This window comes from Carettochelys insculpta, chromosome 13, assembly GCF_033958435.1.
Source record: "Carettochelys insculpta isolate YL-2023 chromosome 13, ASM3395843v1, whole genome shotgun sequence".
Lineage (NCBI taxonomy): Eukaryota > Metazoa > Chordata > Testudines > Carettochelyidae > Carettochelys > Carettochelys insculpta.
Genome location: NC_134149.1, coordinates 24926993 through 24949796, shown reverse-complemented (window position 1 = coordinate 24949796; position 22804 = coordinate 24926993). Strand labels below are relative to the sequence as shown.

General features: G+C 42.5%; 1 protein-coding gene across 3 annotated transcripts; it reads right to left on the bottom strand.

Annotated features, from left to right (window-relative positions):
- Positions 1–1809: 1809 nt before the first annotated feature.
- Positions 1810–17943, bottom strand: YIPF6 (Yip1 domain family member 6). 3 transcript variants are annotated; one of them, XM_075007698.1, is made up of 7 exons: positions 17856–17943; positions 16516–16644; positions 15873–15951; positions 15442–15484; positions 6989–7114; positions 6735–6892; positions 1810–6080 (listed from the first exon to the last, which is right to left on the bottom strand). In XM_075007698.1, exons 1-7 carry the CDS (start codon positions 17901–17903, stop codon positions 5932–5934), a joined length of 732 nt encoding a protein of 243 aa, XP_074863799.1. In that variant the 5' UTR covers positions 17904–17943; the 3' UTR covers positions 1810–5931. The 3 variants fall into 3 exon arrangements, with proteins under 3 accessions (XP_074863799.1, XP_074863801.1, XP_074863800.1); XM_075007700.1 differs by having other exon boundaries at positions 16516–16637; positions 17856–17872; XM_075007699.1 differs by lacking the exon at positions 17856–17943 and adding an exon at positions 17810–17827 and having other exon boundaries at positions 16516–16613.
- Between the last annotated feature and the right edge of the window lie 4861 nt (positions 17944–22804).

Below are 22804 nucleotides of genomic sequence, written 5' to 3'. Positions count from 1 at the left end.
GGGGGAGCTTGGCTGCAAATACACATCTCTTAAAACTGTATGGAGCTAAATTATCTTTTTATCTAGTTGGAAGGGAGGTCACTACAAGGCCAATTAATGCAGCAAGCAGACAGAGCATGAAGCGTGGGTTAGCTGTTCCTTGTAAAATGGCCTGTTTGTACCAGCCGTACAATCATGCAGTGAGAACTATCACTAATAGAAATGTGCACCTATGAGCTTATTAAATCTTGTGATGTGTTTCATTAGAAAGGTGGGTTACTCTAACAGCTCAGTAGTTTGTACTAAAAGCAGTTCTACAGTACCAAACAGGGCCACATTACTATAGTAAGTTATAGTTACGAAAAATCTCCCCAGTTGTCCAGGTCTTGAAAGACTATGTTACAGCACTGGCCTGTTTTCAGTAAATCAGTGAAAACAGCAAACTACTCCTTGCAGGTATCTGCAACTAGGTTCTTTACACATGTCCATACTGGTAGGGACCCGGACCATGACCAGCTGCGTACAGGAACACTGAAAGTTCAGTACCTCTTTCTCCTGAAAAAAAGCCTCAGTGAGCGGACAAGTGTGAGTCACAAAACAAGCAGGAGCAGAACCAGCACTGATCTAAGAGTGCAAGCAACAGACTGAGTAAAATTACCTAAAAAACCGATAGAAATGGATAGAACAGAGCTGTGTTACCCCTTAAGAGAGGGTTTTAGCACATTGAAAAGCAGTGGTGGGCCACTGTGAGGTGATATGCATCTCCCACACGACATTTGGTTCACCCTTGGTCAAGCACAAGAGTGCCAGATTCCACTGATTTCCATCCACATAGGTTTTTTTTCCTCCTACCCCTATTACTAAAGTGATATGCCCACAAAGGGCACGTGAAGAGTGGTGCATGCCGACTGTACACAACAGCAACTATCAGAGCCACGCACTCCCTTTGCATCCAGTCAAAGCACTACTATGGTTTGATTGGCACACCCCACAACTTCTAGGAACACAAGCAGCATTAGCAAAACTACCCTATTTCAGGAGGCCATTTTGGATATGACAATCTTGTGATCCACTGAGATGAAGGATCACTCATGCAGCCTTGCTCACTAGCCTAGGCTGCCCATTGCTGGTGAAAAGGGAAAGTCCTGCTAAGACTGTCTTTTCTGCTTCATCTTGGTGTGTACACCTATGAAAACTGGGTGCAACATATTACCATGTCAGAATTCAGTTATTTAAACCCATCTGAGCATTTTACTAGCACAAACCCCATGCTAAATCAAGGATGACAACCTGCTTCTTTCCCCATAGTTCCCTGAAGGCCACATAATATATGGGACTTCCTTTAGTGCAGGGGTAGAAAACCTAGGGCTCATAAGCTGGATCTGTTCTGTTCCTTAAACTTCATCTGGCCTGTGGCATCTCACCCTACCCTCACATGGCTGAAACCGTGAGCACCATATCGCTACACTGCGGGTGGCAACGAGGGTGTTGGTGAGGGCAGTGGGTCTCAGTACACTCCTCCTCTCAAGAGGCGAGTAGCCTGCAATTGATTTCTTCTAGGGATCAACAGCCCATGACAGGAATTAAAGACGTGCCCACACCCTGCTTTAAATCCTGTCTAGACAATTGCTCACAGCCCCATAAGGAGTGGCAGTATTCCCACCCAGGTCCAGGTAGTTCAGGTTACATAGTGCTTACCATAAAGATTGTCTAAGTTAGCATATTAAAAAATAAAATTATTATGGAGAACTGCCAGCTAACATAGATCCTGCAGTACAATCAACAGTATAGCACATACAATACTTTCAAACCACACACAGCAAGTCCCTTTCAATATTTTAATTTATAACTTTAAAATTTAACAAACTGACATGTTTTCTTTTTCACAGATACAGTCAGAGAATATCAAACTTACACTTCAGATTCAAAGGGGTTTTCAAAACATACAGCAAGTGATAGTATCAGAACTTGAGTGGGAAGGACTACCAGTTTATGCATCAAAAGAGCATTTGTTTTTGCAACAGAAAAAGTTACACATTCAATTAAGGCAAAATGTCTACTCTACTCCCCACATCCCGACCTGCCCCTTTCCCGACCACGAGCTTTTAAAAAGAAAGAGACACTTTTTCCCCTTGAAAAGTGAGGCAGTAAGTGATCATATGCATCTCAAATCCTAAATAGTGTTCTTACATGGATTAAACTGTACAAATTCTTTTGGAGGAATACAAAGATATACATCAGGTGCAAAGGGTGTTTACAAACAACTCGGCATGTTGGTAGTGGATTTAGAACCATAAATTATTCCTGGACTTTTTAATACAAGGGTACAATTTTGAAGGAGCAGAGTCAACTGGAATTAGTCAGTTTCTAATGATAAATTAGAAGTTGTTGCAAGTGTTGCCCCGCCAACGTTTGTGACTTTACAGTTACATTTTCCTATTTGTCAATCTTGGCCTCTGCCCAATGCTGTGGGAACAATCAATTTAAATACCAGTAAGCTGACTGTACACAAAATGCTGTCAAATTTTATTTAACTAGTAATGTTTGTACCTGCTGTTAGCAGAAGAGACTTCAGACAGAAGTTGTTAGTATCCATTTAAGTGTGTTCCCAGACCTTACAAAGGGAAGACCTGCTGCACAAATAAAATTTCAGTTACACCATCTGACAGGTGAACATCTGTAGCCTGGTTCTTTACCTGTCAACATATCAGCATGGAATCATTTCATCCGGGTTACCCATAACTATTTGAGGTGTATTTTAACTACTGCACTGCAACCACAAGCAGGGTGCGCATTTTGGATGTCACTCCAGAACATGTACCTCTTACACATCACAATAACACTCTTAAGATAGAGAGTCCTCAGGCTATACTAGTATCTTGGATCTATTGTGAGCAGGACAATAGAAAGTTAGACTAGTGTTAGCTTCCAGCTTTTACAAACTGAAATAAAATTAACAGAAAGAAGCAACTAAGAAGCCATACAACTTAATGCCATATTCAGGGCTGCTTGCCTTCTCAGCAATTTTGTTTTTGGGGGTGGGGGGAGGGTAGAGTTAGTCAAGGCTTTGTTTACATGTGAACATTTCCTTCCAATTAAGAGATGGGGGACAGATATGCAGAAAAGCTTGTTCAAAAACAGATATGAAGATTGTTTTTCAAGGAGCTTATTGCATATTTGAAATGTTAGTACCATAGGTGCAGTTAGGCGGATTTTCTCTGACAATGAACTGTAGCAAAAAGAAGCAGTGATGGTTACAAAAAAGACAGCTTTACTCAAATGGAAGCATGAAACTTCTGAATACCTACAGTTCCTCACCTGCAACAACATGTTGTATGCTGTTAAAGACTTTAGGATGTTATGTTTAAAGCACATTTATCTACATTTGTAGACCTCATGGTTTTGAAAGAGAGCAGTTTCTATGCTCAAAGAAATGACTGCTACAAACCAAGACTTATATCATCACTGCATAATCAGAATATTTTCCACTTATCCCTTTTCACATTAAAATGTTGTAGGCTGAAACACCTATGTCTACTTTTAAATTATTTAAATAATTAAAACAAAAATAACTTTGCCCTGCTCATAATCTAAAAATAATATATGAATTCTCATAAAGCAAGCCACCTTCAGCCTCAGAGCAAAAAGCTACGAACGGAGGAGTTTAAAATCACGCTTTACATATTTAAAAACTCTTCTTTCTAGCCAATTGTTTATGCTAAAGGAAATATTGATAAATTACAACTCTATTTAAACAAATTCACATACCTAGGCATAACATACCAGGCACTGGGGAGGGGGAGTGGAAATCAAATCATTCAGAAAAGATGGGACTGTGTGGAAAATGTGTACTATATTTTGACTGTAATTCTTAATCTTACAACAATTTCACTAATCTTGATAGCAGTACTCATTTGAGTAGAATGAAGAACAGGGTGCAAAGAGTCTTTCACTTGCCTAAAATATTTAACATCTTAACTAACCGGATTGAAAAGGTAAACAGAATGACTAAAAAACAAATATACAAAGCCATTTCACATCCCATTTCAATAACAATGTGTATGAACTTATAAATGACCCCATTGCATTTTACAATTAAGTACCTGAATACTTATTTATCTCATCAGTAGATCAACATAGCACAAAAAAAGGCAGTTAATGCAGCTGTCCACTCCACAAACTAACCTATATCAAGTACTGCACACAAGACGGAAGAGCCTAAATTCAGGACTTCCTAGGGAATAAATCAATTCCGCAGCCCCCGGCCCCTTTGTGCCTACCAAACATGCGTCAATTTCTTAAATCCAGTCAGTCAGTTGTTTGGGATCCTAAACCTGTGTGTATATATTAATGTTTAGAAAAAGATCTGCACTTTATATTTCTATATAAAACTAAGTATATTTACATCTCAATTGAATCTGACTAGCCAATTTCAGGACCATTTTGCATCTACTACTACATGAGACAGCACGAAATTATGTTAATCTTTAGAATTAGCCATGTATTTAAATAGTAACTTCCTTCTCTCGACCCCCACCCCATGTTCTGCAGCTTTCGTCACATGTTGCTTATTATGCAACACTAATAACCTGTGGCTCTCAAAGTGTCTCTATACTGGTTTTATCTTTGTGTCAGAGCCAGACTGGCACATTTATGTATCTGCATCACCTTTCACACATGCAGCCTGAGCAGGCATGTACACACAGCACACATTTGAATGAAGATTCCCTCCCTTTCTATAAATATTCAGTCTAAAAACTACAGAAGTCTCCTGCTTCCCTCTATCAAAAGCACGATCCATATGCACAAAATGCAAATATTTACGCTGACGTGCCACCTTCTAAATAAACCAATTATAAATCACTCTAAGCAATTAAAAGTCAGATCCCCATCCGAGTTCAGAATAGCCAACACCCTCATGTATGGGCCATTTAATTAAATCCGCTAACTATTATAACAGATTTGAATCCCTATTTTGTATGCTAACAGGCAAATGTCTCAAGTACCAGAAATTCAGTTCACTCAGTATGAATTCATTACCACGATGGTACCTGCTCTCCTCTGCCTGATTCTCTGGGCAGAAGATGAAAATTATAGCTGGGCAAGTAGTTCCAACACCTTCAATGTGTAGAATATGAAGTCTTCCTCTGGACTTCCTTACATTATCAAGGGGGAATTGGTAAGTGTCCAGCTCCACCACTATCTCCTCACAAAACTGTAGAGATCAGTTAATGTTACAGTAGTATTTGAAACATTCACCTTGCAAACAGTTCCCAACACACACGAAATGACTGAAATGTTTAAGTGCACAAAAGCAGCCTGCATCAATGTGAACACAAACAGCTCCCTTAAGACATGCTCCAATGAAGGAAAGCATGGAGCAAATATGCATCTCTTTGCTAGGACCTGAAAGTGAAAAATTATTGCCCTTGTGATACCTTGTATAGATTGCACCTCCTTGCACACCCAGTAAAGAGACAGGATTTAGATACTTTTATTTCCTACCCAGTGTGGATGAGCAAATGTATTCTATTATTCATAAGGCAATATTCAATTTTAAAGCAAACTCCAGGCGTGAACTGGAATTCTCCTAAGTCAGATAGTTATTGCCTACTCTTCAGTTACCAATCTTCTTGAAGTTCCAAGATACAGTTTTATCCTCTTCATTCTCACAAAAACCACCTTCTCTCTTTTGCATTTCTCAGATGAGATGGCCTCTTCTTAGACTGGGCACTTTTTATTTCAGATTTAAATTAAATAGCAGGATTAAATAGAATTCAGTAGCTGGACTCCTGTATCTTTCAAGCAACCTGCTCCTTGCATATCTCATTCTTAGATATGATGAATGCTTCAAATCTCTGGCTTTATCCCATAGCCTGCTTTTTTACAGTATGTAGTATCTATAAACTGGAGACAAAGCTCATAAATTAAATAGCAGCATTTATGAAAACTTCAGTTGTGTTGTGCAGTCTCTGTTGATCCCTCCTGGGGGGTGAAGGTGAGAATCATCCAGCTGATCACAAAGTAGAAGAGGAAGATGGGGTAAACAACAAGAGCTTTGCGATTTGGAGGCTGGCTGTCTGCCAGAAAGGCTGTGGATGCTGGTGACAAAGAAAGAACACAAGCTTGAAATATGCAAAATGCTAAAACATTTTTCCAACTGAATCAGAAACCAATAAATGCTGCTCAATTAATTAGGGTCCATTTAAAGGTGAAGAATGAAACTAAAATACAAGTGAAGCCACCCACCACCACGCTTCCTTTAGCAGCTAGAAAAGAAACTTTTGGAGGATGTTACGTACCAGGTGACATGTTTACAAAAGGAGATTTTCACAAATATTGTGAAAAAGTTTATATTAAGTGTTTCCCAATGGTATTTAATATAGGACTATTGGGGACTATTTTCTGGCCTGCGTTGGCATAATAAATGGTTTTCTTCCAAAGCAACATTTTACAGCAACCCTTTCTTCAGGCAAGAAATCCTAGCAGTACAACAAATGTGAATCCGCCAGCACTGCTATGACCATGAGCATCAGCTGAGGTGTGGGGAAGGGAAAACTCCTTTCTGCCCCAAGAGTTGAATTGAGAGTGATGCTCTCACAAAACCTCACCAGCCTGAGGAACCCAAACCATGATCTCTTCCCGACACATGCTATCAGCAGACTGTGAGGCAAGCCCACCTTTCCTAACAGCAAAAGCACTAATCTTCATTCCTTTGCATCACGATACAATTCTGTTGCTAAAAATTTCCTTACCTAGGGTTGACCAGGCAAACATTGCCAGCACTACAACGAGACGCACAATGAAGATGACCGTCCCAGAGCCTGCTAGTAGTACCAGCCTACACACGAGCATAGCCACTGTCAGAGGCAAGACACAATAACCCAGCACACAAAGGCTCTGAAAAAAAGATCTAGAAGGGGGAAAAAGGAAGATAAAGAAGTTGTGTCTGAGAAAATTATCCACACACTGCAGCAATTGTATGGCTATTGTTCACGTGTATACTCACATGGTTCCTCCAAGCAGTTTTGAGTTTAGCGTAATGACAACCGCTCCAAACCAGATGATAACAAAGACCTCAGCAAACTGGGGACCTCCATCTTCCTTGCTATCTGCTGACCCTCCCTGAAGCATCCTGAGATGGAGAAATACAGCAAAGTACTAAATGAACACAAGGCAATAACTAGGTTTCATATCTTATTTCTACCTTCTGCATTAAGCCGAATGAATGATTCTCCTCAGGTAGGATGGAAGCAAATCTCTCTTTATATTTGAGTAGATAGCATGATTTGTTCTGTACAAAAGAGAACAGATGACAACTATGGTGTTTACAGTGCAAGTCAGACAGACAAGTGAACTTCAGTAATACAATAATGGGGGATATACAACAGTAATGGTCAAATGAAGGTGATATGGAAGACTTCTTTGTTTTTAAACAGAGTTGAATGCACTGCTTACTCAGATCAATAAGGCAATTGTTTTGTCCAGAGGTAACGGTAGTCATGAACTCTGACTTTACTAGACCTCTAGGACTATATTACCTTGCCCTATGTCTGCTGGTTGGGGCCAGGACCCTGCAGCCACAGCTCTGTGACTTCTACTAAGGGCTGTAAGACCCATCCTTGTGGCATCCTGAGCTTGAGCTGTCAATGATAATCTCCCATAGAAATTCATCCGTCCCCTCTTCCTGCCCCCTAGTTATTTCTGAGTAAAGTCACAGACAGGTCACAAACTACACGACCTTTGTTTATTATCCATGAGGGGGTTTGTGACTTTTATTAAAAATAACCACGATAAAAATCTTAGTCTTAATTATCAATAAGAAAATTTGAAAGACAGAAAAGATGACTGATGCACAAAACTAAGAAAAGTCAGAAACATGGAAGAAGGTATAAATGAGGCAGTAATGGACTCTGCCCCATAGACCAACCAGCACTTTCCAAGGGAGGGGGCTTGATTCCTATTTTACGGGTGATTTACCCAAGAAATTAATGAGCTGGTAGAGTAAGGAGGAACAGAGCTCAAGGCACCTGATTTGAAGTCCTCAGTTCTATCCACTGAATCACAATATGAGGGACTAAAAGGGAGGCTTAGACAGATAAAATAAATGCGACCCTACTGAGAAGTAAGCCATTTAGAAAAGTATTAAACACACACACACAAAGATTTTACCTACAACTGTTGCATGCAATATCCAAGATTACTACCACGGAAGGAAGAGGAAAAATTAGCTCCTTTGCTCCTCAGCGTCTGTATTTTGTGATATAGTCAAATTATCAAATTTAACTTTTTTGATGATGAACATCTTTTACCTGACCACTTCCTGCCCCCCACCCCCGGTCAACTTTTTATAAATAGGGAAGTGGTGCAACTGGTTAAAAAATATCAGGAGTTAGTGTACTGGAAATAAAGGCTCAAATATCTTATTACTTTGTTTTGGCACTGTAAAAGTGCCTTAGGGTAAATGAAAATATCAAGTACATACACAGCCCCTATTACTTTAGTATCCGAACATTTTACAGTCTTTAACGTATTTATTCTCAAAACATTCCTACAAAGTAGTGAAATACTATTAGCCAACTTACAACAGGGGAAATGAGACAGGGAGACTAAAGCCGTGTCTACACGTGCACGCTACTTCGAAGTAGCGGCACTAACTTCGAAATAGTGCCCGTCACGGCTACACGCGTCAGGCGCTATTTCGAAGTTAACTTCGACGTTAGGCGGCGAGATGTCGAAGTCGCTATCCTCATCAGGAGATGGGGATAGCGCCCTACTTCGACGTTCAACGTTGAAGTAGGGACTGTGTAGTCATTACACGTCCCGCAACTTCGAAATAGCGGGGTCCGCCATGGCGGCCATCAGCTGAGGGGTTGAGAGACGCTCTCTCTCCAGCCCCTGCGGGGCTCTATGGTCACCGTGGGCAGCAGCCCTTAGCCCAGGGCTTCTGGCTGCTGCTGCGGCAGCTGGGGATCCATGCTGCAGGCACAGGGTCTGCAACCAGTTGTCGGCTCTGTGTATCTTGTGTTGTTTAGTGCAACTGTGTCCGGGAGGCGCCCTTTAAGGGAGCAGCTTGCTGTTGAGTCCGCCCTGTGACCCTATCTGCAGCTGTGCCTGGCACCCTTATTTCGATGTGTGCTACTTTGGCGTGTAGACGTTCCCTCGCAGCGCCTATTTCGATGTGGTGCTGCGCAACGTCGAAGTTGAACATAGACGTTGCCAGCCCTGGAGGACATGTAGACGCTATTCATCGAAATAGTCTATTTCAATGTTGCTACATCGAAATAAGCTACTTCGATGTAGGCTTCACATGTAGACGTAGCCTAAGTGACATCCCCAAAGTCACACAAGCAAAGCAAGGAACTGAACTTGGAATCAAAGATAAAAAGGAGAAGTCAAGAGATGAAGACAGGTAAGCACCATCATTTTGGCTGTCACCAGGGATTGAACCAGGGACTTCTGAAAAAATCTGTAGGGCCTGATTCTGGCTAGTGCCATTTATTATGTTTGTACGAGGCTTATCTCCCTCTCCGGATTACCACCTTGTTGCAGTGAGCAGGTTTATGTCTTCCAATGAAACCAAGAGTGATGCTGTAGAGAGTCTTGTACTCCCAGCAGGGTGACCCACAGCAAAAAGATGAAGGGGGGAGGCTCCAGATGAAGAATGATACTAAAAGTCCACCTGTTCTGCCATCGAGGATAGCAAAGGTAATGCTACAATGGCTGTGAAGGCAGATGAAGGCTGCAGCAGACGGAAGATCCCATGCCACTGGACATGAGACATTTCTCTGTCAAGAACCGTATGATGGCTACAGTGCATCAGTCCCCCCCCCCGGTTAAAAGAAGTCACACACAGGCATCTTCCTCTACATACTACTCCCCTAAACTTGAGCTCTGCAGTGACTGGAGAACAGTAACAGGAGCAGAACTGTGACAACTGGAAGCTTGTAGTCGTGAACCAGCATGTAGGTGGTGGATGTACATACCAGTCATTCTGTTTCAAGGACTGAGGTGGTAGAACGGTACGGCAGCTGCATCCATGACTGAGCAGCTCTATTTAGAATCTGCTTTGCTCACCCCACATGGGGAGGAGGCTAGAAAAAGATGCCCTAAACACAGTCCACCTCAACCCCCTTACTGGATAACTGCATCCAGTTGGTTCACCTCTATACGATAGAAACGGAACTTTAAATCGAACAGTAAAAACTTTGGAATATGGACAATTCAGACTAATGGACAATCCAGATGGTGAGCAATCTGAAAGATACGCAGCAACTAGTGCTCACAAGCTGCAATGATTCAACACTGATATAGCTGCCCTGGCAGCAACATGTAGACCAGAAGAACAGCTAAGAGAAGAAGGTGGGGGAGGGGGATACGCATTTTTCTGGAAAAGATAAAGATAAACAAAGTTATAGAGTAGGATTTGCCATTTAAAAAAAAAAAAAAAACACACCTGACAAAGACCCCATCTGAAGTCCCTGTCAGCATCCATGAGCATCTCATGACTCTCCACTTGAAGCTTACCAAAAACCAACAGGCAACTGTCCTCAGTGCCTATGCACCAACTCTAGACCCCGAAGATGACGTGAAGGAGAAAGTTCTACACCCAACTGGACTCAGTCCTGAAAGACGTTCCCTAAGACAAGATTAGTCTCTTGGGGGGATTTCAATGCCCAGGTTGGAAGAGACTCAGACCTCTGGCAAACTATCACTGAGAAATAGTAACAGAGAGGAAGCTGTGCTAGTCTATACACTATCAAAACAAAAAGCAGTCAAGTAGCACTTTAAAGACTAGCAAAATGGTTTATTAGGTGAGCTTTCGTGGCACAGACCCACTTCTTCAGACCATAGCCAGACCAGAGCAGTCTTTGTTTTGATACCACTGAGAAAGGAGGAGTTGGCAAGAGCAACTCCACATTTTGTTGAGGAGGAGCACTCCGTTGGAGAACATGAGCTCGTCACCCCAAACACCCTCTTCCACCAGAAAAATAAATTTAAGACCTCAGGCAACATCCTCAATTGAAGCACTGGCACCTCATATACTATGTAATCGTCCACACACGGGATTGGCGCGATGTCCTTTTCACATGTGAAAGACTAGTGCTGATGACTGCTGGACCAAATCACCGCCTTATTTGATTAACAATGGAAATTAGGATTGTCACCATACAGAGAAGTCAGAGGAAACCGATCCAACACAAGATCAGTGCACAAACCTTGAATGACCCAAATCAGATGAAATGACTTCCAGACAGCGCTCCAAAGGAAGCCTGCCAACCGCACACCCTGAAGATATGGAAGAACACTGGTGTCAATTGAAAAATGCCATCATTGGAGCTTGTGGAGAAACCACTGGCTGCTAGTCCAGGAAGCATCAGGACTGGTTTGATGAGAATGATGTGGAAATTGAATGCCTGATTGAGGTGAAAAGGAAAGACTTTAAGGCCTGGCAAAGCAACATCAGGGGCACAACAAAGGAAGAAGTGCATGCCAAGGCCAAGGAAAAAATCCAACATAAAACAAGGACTCTGAAAAAACACTGGTGGAGTAAGAAGGCTCAAGAACTCCAGCAACTCGCAGATAAACGATACAAGAAGTTTCTTCAGTGCTACTAAAGCTGTTTATGGACCGAGAAACCACAGCATCAATCCCCTGAAATCAAAGGATGGTACCCAGTTCTTACAAGGCAATGAAGCCATTGTTTCTCACTGGAGGGAGCACTACAATGAGCTCGTGAACAGCCCCTTCCACTGTGGTCCCAGAATCCCTTGACCAAATCCCTCAGCAACCACCTAGGGACAATCTTGCAACACTTCCTACCCTGAGTGTGGTCCAAGCTGGCATCAAAGCGATCAAGTGCAACAAGGCAACCGGACTAGATGGAATCCCTGCCGCAGTCTTCAAAGAAGGCAGGGCAGAGCTCCACAAACAACTTCACCTCCTGATTCTCAGGATCTGGAATATGGAGGAGATGCCATGAGATTTCAGAGACAAACTGGTCATCAGTCTCTTCAAGAAGGGCAACAAGACAGAATGTGGAATCTCTTGTGGCATCTCCCTCCTGGCCATGATAGGGAAAAATCTTAGCTTGAATCCTTGTAAACCAAACTCCTGCCACTCTCAAAAGAAATTCTCCCAGAATCTTACTGTGGCACCTGACCACTCTGAAGAACAGCGGACATTATATTTGCCGCCTGGCAAGTTCAAGAAAAAGGTCATGAACAAAACCAGGCCTCATATATGAGCTTCAATCGACCTGACCAAAGCATTTGACTCAGTCAATAAACAGCCCCCTTCAGGCCATCCTCTCAAAGATCGGCTGCCCCCAAAAATTCATGAGCATCTTGAGTCTGCTTCACAATATGGCTGCGACAGTATTAAGCTCCAAAAGCAACCCATGAGGTCAAAAAATGGGAATCAAACAAGGCTGCATCATTGCCCCATCACTGTTCTGCATCTTCATTGCCATGACTCTTTACCTCATTGATGGCAAGATTCCAGATGGCACGAAGATTGAAAAGCTTCCCATTCACTCTATAGACAATCTCAGGAGACTGACGGCTAAAAGCAAAGCCTCCACAAGCTCAATCGTGGAGCTCCAGTACGTGGATGACAATGTCGTTGCTGCTCTTTCTCCTGCAGCCCTTTGGACCATCTTAAGCGCCTTCACTGAAGCATATGAGAATCTCTGCCTCACACTGAGCATCAAAAAGAGCAAGCTGCTCCACCAACCCTCGCTGACAGGACAATATCATATACCTTCTACTGAAGTCAATGGAGACTTGCTGGAAAATGTGGAGCTCTTCCCATACCTTGGAAGTCATCTTTCCTTTAAAGTTGACATAACTGTAGATATCCAGCATTGTCTGAGCCATGCAAGTTCTGCTTTCACCCATGTGAGACAAAGGGTCATTGAGAACTGGCACATCTATCCCAAGGCAAAGCTCCTTGCATACCATGCAGTGGTTGTTCCAATGCTACTAAATGCATGTGAAACCTGGACAACACGCAAGCATCATTTGAAGGCACTTGATCAATTTCATCAATACTTCCTCATGGGAATCCTAAAGGACTCCTGGGAGGGTAAGCACACGAACACTAAAATCCTTGAAAAGTTGAACACTGCCAGAATTGAAGCCATTATCATTCATCAACAACTTCATTGGACTGTCACATGATTTGGATGTCTGATCAGCGCCTGCCAAAACAGATTCTATTTTCCAAGTTGGAGGAAGGACAGAGGAGTGTTGGGAGCCAGCAGAAGCAATATAAGAACACGCTGAAGGCACACATGAAAAAGTGCAACATCAGTGCTGACACTTGGGAGAATCTTGCCCAAGACTGTCCCCAGTGGGGAGTGGTAATCCGTGAAGGGGTGGCGAAATTTGAGAGGTCCTGCTGCAGTGTAGACAAGGAGAGGTGGAGAAGAAAAAAAAAAAAGAGTGTAAAAAGTTGCCCCACACCCCTCCAACAGCTTCCAGCACCTGCCCCTTCTGCAATAAGATCTGCAGCTCCAGAATTAGGCTGATTAGCCATCAATGGGCTCACAAATAGAAGGGTGACATGAAGATATCTTACTCATTATCAAGTGACTGCCAATCAAGGCCTATCACAAGGGGGCCCTAATCTGGCTGAGGCTTCTCGGTGTCACTGCAATATAAAGGCTACGTCTACACGTGCCCCAAACTTCGAAATGGCCACGCAAATGGCCATTTCGAAGTTTACTAATGAAGCGCTGAAATGCATATTCAGCGCTTCATTAGCATGCAGGTGGCAGCGGCGCTTCGAAACTGATGCTCCTTGCCGCCGCGCGGCGCGTCCAGACGGGGCTCCTTTTCTAAAGGACTCCGCCTACTTCGAAGTCCCCTTACTCATGAGTAAGTAGTCCTACACTGCATGAGTAAGGGGACTCCTTGTCTACACTGCATGAGTAAGGGGACTCATGAGTAAGGGGACTCCATGTCTACACTGCATGAGTAAGGGGACTTCGAAGTAGGCGGAGTCCTTTAGAAAAGGAGCCCCGTCTGGACGCGCCATGCGGCGGCAAGGAGCGTCAATTTCGAAGCGCCGCTGCCGCCTGCATGCTAATGAAGCGCTGAATATGCATTTCAGCGCTTCATTAGTAAACTTCGAAATGGCCATTTGCGTGGCCATTTCGAAGTTTGGGGCACCTGTAGACACGGCCAAAAAGTGTCGAAACGACTTTCAGTATTACTAGATGTCAAGTAGATGATCTCCTACAACATAATTATAGTCTGGTGGGCAATATACTGAAGAGCCTATCTGCTGATTTAACACACCTTTAGCTCCACAGATCCACATCTTTACCTCCACATCCACAGATCAGGTGTTACTTTTGGGATAAATTAATCCCCTACCTCACTGGAATAAGCTAAGTAGTAGTATTGTGAACACTAAATTACTACAGTACTCTGTGTATTTTGCAGTAGTACAACCCAGAATTGGGCACATTATGTTGTACGCCCAGCACACACACAGTTTAAGAAGTTACAACCAAGACGGTAACTTAAATGGATAAACACAGTCAAATGCACATCACTTTTAATGTCCATGGTAAAATGAATGTGCATAGGTATAAAACTTTTATCCCCCAGGATGGCTTTGTGTTCTGCTGCCCTGCCTCCACCCAAACACATAACATTGATCAGGTGAAAGGAGAAACAGTTGCTAGCTATAGCTTCCAGATCATTAGTACAATTAATGGATGACTTAGCTGTATATGTAAAACGACAAACACTATACTAACCAGGTTTTCTTACACCACTATCCAGCAATTAAGCCTTATGGACCCTCAACTCATTGTGGCAAAAAAGTTAAGGATGGTGTAATTTTCACCAGTAGTCAAACCCTTGCTCATTTGTCTTTTCATACCCACCCCCCCATACAGACTGCCTGCAGGATTTATAACTCACTCATGTTGTGTGAGGTTCAAACAAACTTATTCCGATATATAAACTTTCCCCATGGAACATTACCTCCTGATCCAACCATGATTAAGAGATTAAGCATGCAGTGGCTTTTAGCAGTCAAAAGACGACATTAAGATGTCACAATGATACAGGAAAATAAACAATTTAGCTGAATTTCAGTACTGTAAATTTGCTGTAGAAGCTGCCCTCAGTTGTATTTTGAAGCAACAAACAGGTAACAAAAAGCAATAAGCACATATGAGCATCTCACTGTACACACTAAAAATCAAGAATTATCAGGACCTCTGTAGCTTTCATTTGAATTAATTCCCAAGACAGCAGAACAAGAGAGGAATAATTCATTACCTACATTCACCCCAAAATCCAAATAACTTTAAGGTTTTAAAACAGTCAATTGTTCATGTAAGTTTTGCTAATATAGCACATCAGCCTAAGCAGTAAAGTAACGACCATTACATATCAGAAATCCCCTTCACCATTCACACGTAGAAAGAATGAAGGTACTTACAGTGCAAGTGACACACACAAAATCAAAGGACCCCAAAGATCCCCTGCAGAGAGAGAACAAAAGACAACAAAAACAGCAAGACAGATGTTGGTCAGAACAGAGTCTCTCTAACAAAAAAATAGCATTAAAGCAGCCCAGTGTATCCTCATTCCAGTTCCCATAATTTCCATAGCTAATACCTGGTGTCATATACTATATATAAACAAAGATGCATTCAAATTAAGACCATCTGGACCCACTCTGATAAACAGATCACGTTACACAGATATCAGTGGTTGTTACTGTGTACCTTGCAGAGATACAACACATGGCTATTCTGTTCTCCAGATATTTCATTCAAACAAAGATTTTGGCCAACACATGCAGTGGTTTTTAGGAATATTTGCCGGGTAATGTTGGGCTTCCCAAGAATTAAACAATTTGATACATACAGTCTCTGAGGAGCGCGCTACTCTTTTTGGGATACATGACATGCACAAACTTCTTTCCAACTGCCTTTAGATCTCGCATCTGAAACACACAAATGACATCTGTATTACAACATTTCCACAGGTACTGAAGGGTAAATAAAGTTAAGGGGGACATAGTTGGTGCAAGTTATGAATCAATTTAGCACAGATATTAAAAATCAAGATATATTTGGTCAGTTTTTTGTACACCATGCCTTATAATAACAGTATAAAAATTAGATTCACAGCAATCCATAACATGGAGTCTCAATGTATAAAGTCAGCAAGATTCCTCTTTTCAGACAGCTAATTACATTATTTGTTCATTGCTCCAAGAAGAGATTTCATTGTAGGGCTAATTCCCCATACCCACTTGATGCCCTGACAACTGCAAAGGTTTTTAGAGGGGTCACAGGGAACAAGTTAAAGGATTTTTATCACAACCAAGTACAAGGCAAGAAAACCATCTAACATTCCATGAGGTTTTTGACCCAAAAGATCATGAAAACTTCATGTCTTATCACAGATACAGTCAAGCAACCATTTGATTTTTTTTTTCATTCACAGACCCCTAAAAAATTCCAATGTAGGTTGAAAAGTACTGCAGCAAAAGATATAAACTCACAATAGTATCCTTAACAGGTTCATCCAATGTGGAGTAATCTTCATCAGGGGAGTGAGATCCAACAGGGACAGTGATCTCCCCTTCCACTGGAATATCTTCTGAAATTGACACATCTGAGAGACCTGCAAACTATGTATTTATTTTAAAGGTTTTTTTTAAATATAGAAAATAGCTTGATGTGTGCCTAGGACTTTTTTGGCAGAATATCTACTTTGCAGACAGAATATTTAAATGAATGAATTTGTATTCTAGTAGCAGCCTCTGTTTCAAACAATTCACTCACAAGAGAGGAACAATAAATATAGACATTTTTTGTTTTCTGTCAGTAACCCAAGGTCCATCCCCCTCCCTTGTTATGTGCTGACTTATGACTGACACATACCATATCTTGTAGAACTGGAACAGAACTTGAAAGGTCATCAAATACCCTGCATGTACAGCAGGACTGATTACCACCCTGACATATTTAAAAAAAAATAAACAAACCTGTCCCAGGACCTTGAAAGGCCTCTCTCAAGGATTGAGCTCACAACCCTGGGTTTAGAAGGCCACTGAACTATCTCTCCCCTTGTGTTTGTACTTATTTACATTGTAAGCTATGTAGGTCAGGCTACAAGACTTGTTTCTGCTCTGTAAAGATCTGTGCACACTGAAGGTGCTACATAATTTCATAAGAACAATGCATTTAGCATAGCATGAAAGCAAGGACCACTGTGAGGTGAGCAATATGCACATATCCTCCAACAAATTAGAGGTGTAGCACCAAATAAAATGTCTGTGGCAAATAATACACTTCACCACCAACAGTGATAACAGGATTTTTACACATATTTTTGAGTGAACCAAGCAAGCAAACAAAGAGTTGCTTGGTCTGCTCTGAGGGGAACTGTTCAATAGGACCTACGAAGTGATAGAGGAAAGTGTTTGTAGATCAAAGCTGTTGCTGTACTTGATCTGCGCAGCCAGTATATGGGTGGGGAGCACTTAAGCCGCCCCCCTCCCCACCCCCACGAGTTAGTGCAACTGCCGCCAAGTTACACAGGAAGCAACTACTGGACAGAACAGCAAAGTGACAGTCGCAGAACCTCACAGAAAGTCAGTGGCAAAGGTAGGAAGAAACCTGCCCCACTCGACTCTTCCTTCCGCAAGCCGCGGACAAGCGCCAGGAACCCAGGAGCCACCTGCTGATCCTACACCCTCCCCCCCAGCCAGGAAGCGAACGGAGGAGTCCGAGCGCGCCCCGTTTCCAGCTCTGGCCCTGCACACGGGCGTGGCGGTGATGTCTCCCCCGTACCTCCCAGCGCCGGCAGAGACCGAGCCTCCCCCGATCCCTTCCTCACCAAGGGTTTCGTAGCTCCCCCTGCCCTGCTCTCCTCGGCCTCCGCCATCTTGGCCCCACCAGCCCCGCTGAGGCGACGTGGAGACAGATCCTGCACGTCATGGCCCTGCGCAGCGCGCGTAGAAATTACGTCACACGCTGGCGTATCCACGGCAACGCCGGACCCGGGAATGGCCTGCGTAACAGCCGAGATTTAAAGGGACAGCCCATAGACTCGTTCCTTAAAGGGAATGGTCTGTGAACTCTGGTCTGGTCTGTGAAGTGAACAGACACACATACATGTGCAAACGAACACACGCGTCTGTGAATACACACACACACACACACATATTGTGGAGTTGCATCCCCAGTGGCGAGGTGTATAGCTGTGAGCACTGGACTGGCATCAGCAGAGTGGGTGGAAGAAGTCCCTGAGAGTGGCTTGGCTAAAACCCAGGCTCTAAAGCATCCCTCCATCCTGAGTCACAGCCAGAAATTAGATGTTATTAACCAGTTTCCTTCCTATTCTAGCCTAACAATTAGAAGAGGAACCTTCCTGTTTAACACGATAACAAACATTCTCCCACATTACTGTAAAGTAACAGAGAGGAAGCCGTGCTAGTCTATACACCATCAAAACAAAAAGCAGTCAAGTAGCACTTTAAAGACTAGCAAAATAGTTTATTAGGTGAGCTTTCATGGGACAGACCCACTTCTGGCTAAGGTCTGAAGAAGTGATTACTGTAAAGTGTGTGACATTTCCAGGATGTGTACTCAAAAGAAGATGAAAATGCCAACATTTTGACTTTCAAATGAGTCTCTAAGACTGATGGGCTCATAGATCATCTTCTCTTGTTAATATAAGCTGAAAAATATAAAAGAATTGTGCAGATCAACATAATAATAAGAGATTTCATTAAGCAGCTTTAATAGTACTGAAATGCATTCAGAATCATTTTATTATTCTGCTTTGTTCAGAGCGTGCTGATGAAAAAGAAGGAAGTCTCTGTTTTACTAATTTATAAGTATCCCTGACATTTAAGAGGATACATGTGTTCGGCATAAATAGAAAACAAAAAAGAGGAATGAAGATGAAGACACAATCACTTACAGTACTTACATAATCTGCTATATATTTGAGAGAGTCCCTGTATCTGTGAATCTGCTTGTTCAAGAACTCTTCCCAAAGGATCAGAGCTAGGACACCAAATTCAGCATGCAACTTTCTCTTATCATAACTTAAAGAAAGGGCAGGGTCTGGTTGTGCCAAGACCATGAGATATGCTGGAATGAGATTGTTTTTCATCAAATGGAAAAGGAGGGCTGTGACAGCAGGGTTGTTTATACTCCTGAAAAAACACAGAGGGGCAGTAAGTGCACCAGCCCCAGTAGCTGGCCAGTGTGGCCCTCCCCCACCACCTCAGGTGAGCCCCAGGAAACAGCCTCTGGCCATCCCCACTTCCTGCCCTGAGCTATCACCCTTCCCAGACCTCCACCTTGACTCCTGCAACCCCTGTGCCCTGACCCGCCTATCCCCTGCTCTGAGTAATGCACCCCTTGGCCCTGAGACACTCCTCATCACCAGCCCAGACTCCCGCACCTCCCACACCTGTAGCTGAGACCTCACATCTCCAATCCCCTGCACTGACTCCTGCACCCCTCGACAGCCAGCCTCCTGCCCTGAAGGACCCAAGCAATGCCATGTAAATCTTCTGGTCCCTTACGTAAATTGGAAACATATTGTATCCCTCTTAGTCCTCAAGAACAAGTGTGCAGAGTAAACATATTATGGAAATTTAAACAGACAGAAAGTGCTCATGTTTTACCACAAACAAGACACTGGAATGAAACAATGAAGATTATACAGAGGGGCTGACAACTTCTGTGGGTCTCAGGGCAAGTTGGGAGGGGGGCCGAGCTCTGTGCCCCTAGAAATGGTAGGGCCGAGGGCAGTCAGCCCTTAGCACTGCTCCGACCTTGGTGCTGGCCTCCCCCCCGGTCTCAGAGCTGCACGGAGTGGCAGAGCAGCATTGCCATGGCATTTCAAAGGGGTTTGGAGCTCTGGCCACTTTTGTAATAGCAGTGGCAGCAACCAAAGCTTCAGACTCCTTTGATACCCTGGGCCCCAGTGCAACTGCTCCCTCCCACCATCGGTGGTTTTAGGATTATAGTATTTCTAACATAAAATCATGTATAACATGACATGCAGATTATATGAGCAAAAACTTCATCCCTAACATTTGTACTTATCTACAAAAGCATACAGATCACAGACATTTCAGACAGAGCTTTTTGCACTGCTAGCTTGCTGATTTAAAGTGAAACTTTGGCTATGTCTACACTTAGGAACAATTTCGAAATGGCTATGCTAATGGCCAAATTGGAGAATACTAATGAGGTGCTGAAATGAATATTCAGTGCCTCTTTAGCATGCTACCAGCAGCAGCACTTCAGCTGATAGTAATAAGGGGATTTTGATGTTTGCAGGGTCCTTTCACATAGGACCTCCGTGTAGATGAGCTGCGCGTGAGCGAAGTGTGGCACTTTAGAAGTGCTGCAGCAAGCAGCATGCTAATGAGGCACTGAATAGTCACTTCAGTACCTCATTAGTATTCTCCGATTTGGCCATTTGCATGGCCATTTCAAAGGTTTTCCTAAGTGTAGACATGACCTTTTAAAGTTTTGTTACGGCAAACTTAAAAGGTCAGGCTAATAATAAAAGCAAAAGCTGTGACTGAAAATAGAGTTTGTGGCTCCAGTCAGATTTCATATGTTTAACTTTATGCATTGTGTGTAACTTAATGGAAATCACTCACAGAACATAATGTTTATGCTTACCATATGCACAAATTTATGCTTACCATATGCATAAATCTTCACAGGCTTAGCATTATATTTCCAATTCATTTTTATGTCTGCAACTAGTAATTTTACAGAAATAAATGGTAGATTTTCAGTGTGATAAGCCAGTGTAATGTCATGTTAACTATGCTCAAATCTGCTATAGTGCTAGATTATCAATCAGAATGAAAAACTTTACTGTAGGAATCATAGAATCATAGAACACTAGGACTAGAAGGGACCTCGACAGGCCATCGAGTCCAGCTTCCTGCCCCAATGGCAGGACCAAGTACTATCTAAACCATCCCTGATAGACATCTATCTAACCTGTTCTTAAATATCTCCAGCGATGGAGATTCCACAACCTCCCTTGGCAATTTATTCCACTGTTTGACCACCCTGACAGTTAGGAACTTTTTCCTAATGTCCAACCTAAACCTCTCTTGCTGCAGTTTAAGCCCGTTGCCTCTTGTTCTATCCTCAGAGGCCAAGAAGAACAAGTTTTCTCCTTCCTCCGTATGACTCCCTTTTAGATACCTGAAAACTGCTGTCATGTCTCCCCTCAATCTTCTCTTTTCCGAACTAAACAAGCCCAATTCTCTCAACCTTTTTTCATAGGTCACATTCTCTAGACCTTTAATCATTCTTGTCACTCTTTTCTGGACCCTCTCTAGTTTCTCCGCATCTTTTTTGAACTGCAGTGCCCAGAACTGGACACAATACTCCAGCTGAGGTCTAACCAGGACTAAATATGCTTTTTATGTGTAAAGAAACCATTGTGTGGTTCTGTGTTAACTGTTATGATTTTCAGGGTGACAGATCTTAATTTAAAAGTAAAAAAAGTAGTTGGGTTGCACAAGATCAACAGATGGCAGAATTTAGCTCTACAATTGGATTTTAATTAACATTTTCTGTAGATGATGCATGACCCAGAATGTAATTCAGCTCATTTCCTATAGTAATGTCGGCTCTTATTTTTGTGCTTAAAGGTAGCAGGTGTCACCATAGTTGCTGGTTGAAACATGGAGACATATATATCTCATACAGCCAGAAAGGACCTCAAGAGGTCATTGAATCTAGTCCCCTATACTGACAGCAGGATTTATCACTATCCCTCAGAGATTTTTCTTTTTAATCTAACCTATTCCAGAACCTTGAAAGTCCCCCTCAAGGATTAAACTCACAACTCTCATTTACTTGTACTTGATTTGTCAGTTTTTATTGCAATTTTTTGGACCTCTGTACTATATAGCTGTCAATCTGTACTGGAAATGCTATTGATCTGAAGAAGTGGGTTTGCCCCATGAAAGCTCATCACCTAATAAATCATTTTGTTAGACTTTAAAGTGCTACATCCGCTGTTTTGTTTTGTTAGAATACAGACTATTATGGCTACCTCTCTGTTATTATTCAGTTAGGAAAGTATATTTCATTACACACCCAGTAGGAACTGGACCACTGAGTTATAAGACATAATCTATTCAGAAGCCATCATAACTGAACTTCCCACCAGCTTTTTGGAGGAGACATCTGAATCACTGAAAGTCTCTGTATCCTATTATCAGTCATATGAAATATTCAATCTACTAGTTAGTCTTGATTGGCTAAATGTAAGTTTACTCTGAAAAGTTGCTGTGTAAAAATGGCCTCTTCACCTCTTATGCATTGAGAATCATATCTGGGGGGGTACTGAAATGATTTTTATAATGGGAGTGCTGACAATCATTGAGCTAATCTGTAAATCCTGTATATCAGGGTAAGCAAACTTTTTACGCCGGGCCCCAATTTTGTCCCTGCAATTAGCAGCCCCCCCGCCACCAAACTGTCTAATGTAATCCAAACTGATGGAACTTTCAGTTATGTTCATATGAAAAAAACCCCTCACCCTTTCAGCATGTGTAAGAAAATAAGTATGTAGAACATAAAATCTTTATTAAACTGTATATGAAGAAGGGGGCCTCCTTTTGGGAAGAAGATGTCTCCGGAAGGAAGACTTCCTTCTGGAAGCCCCCTCGGGGGCCACACTTCTACACATTGTTTTGGAGTCCAGAAGAACGTCTTCCAGACTCCGAATCATGTGACCTTAGGCTAATGAGGTGCTGGGAATTTGCATCCGTGCCTCATTAGCAT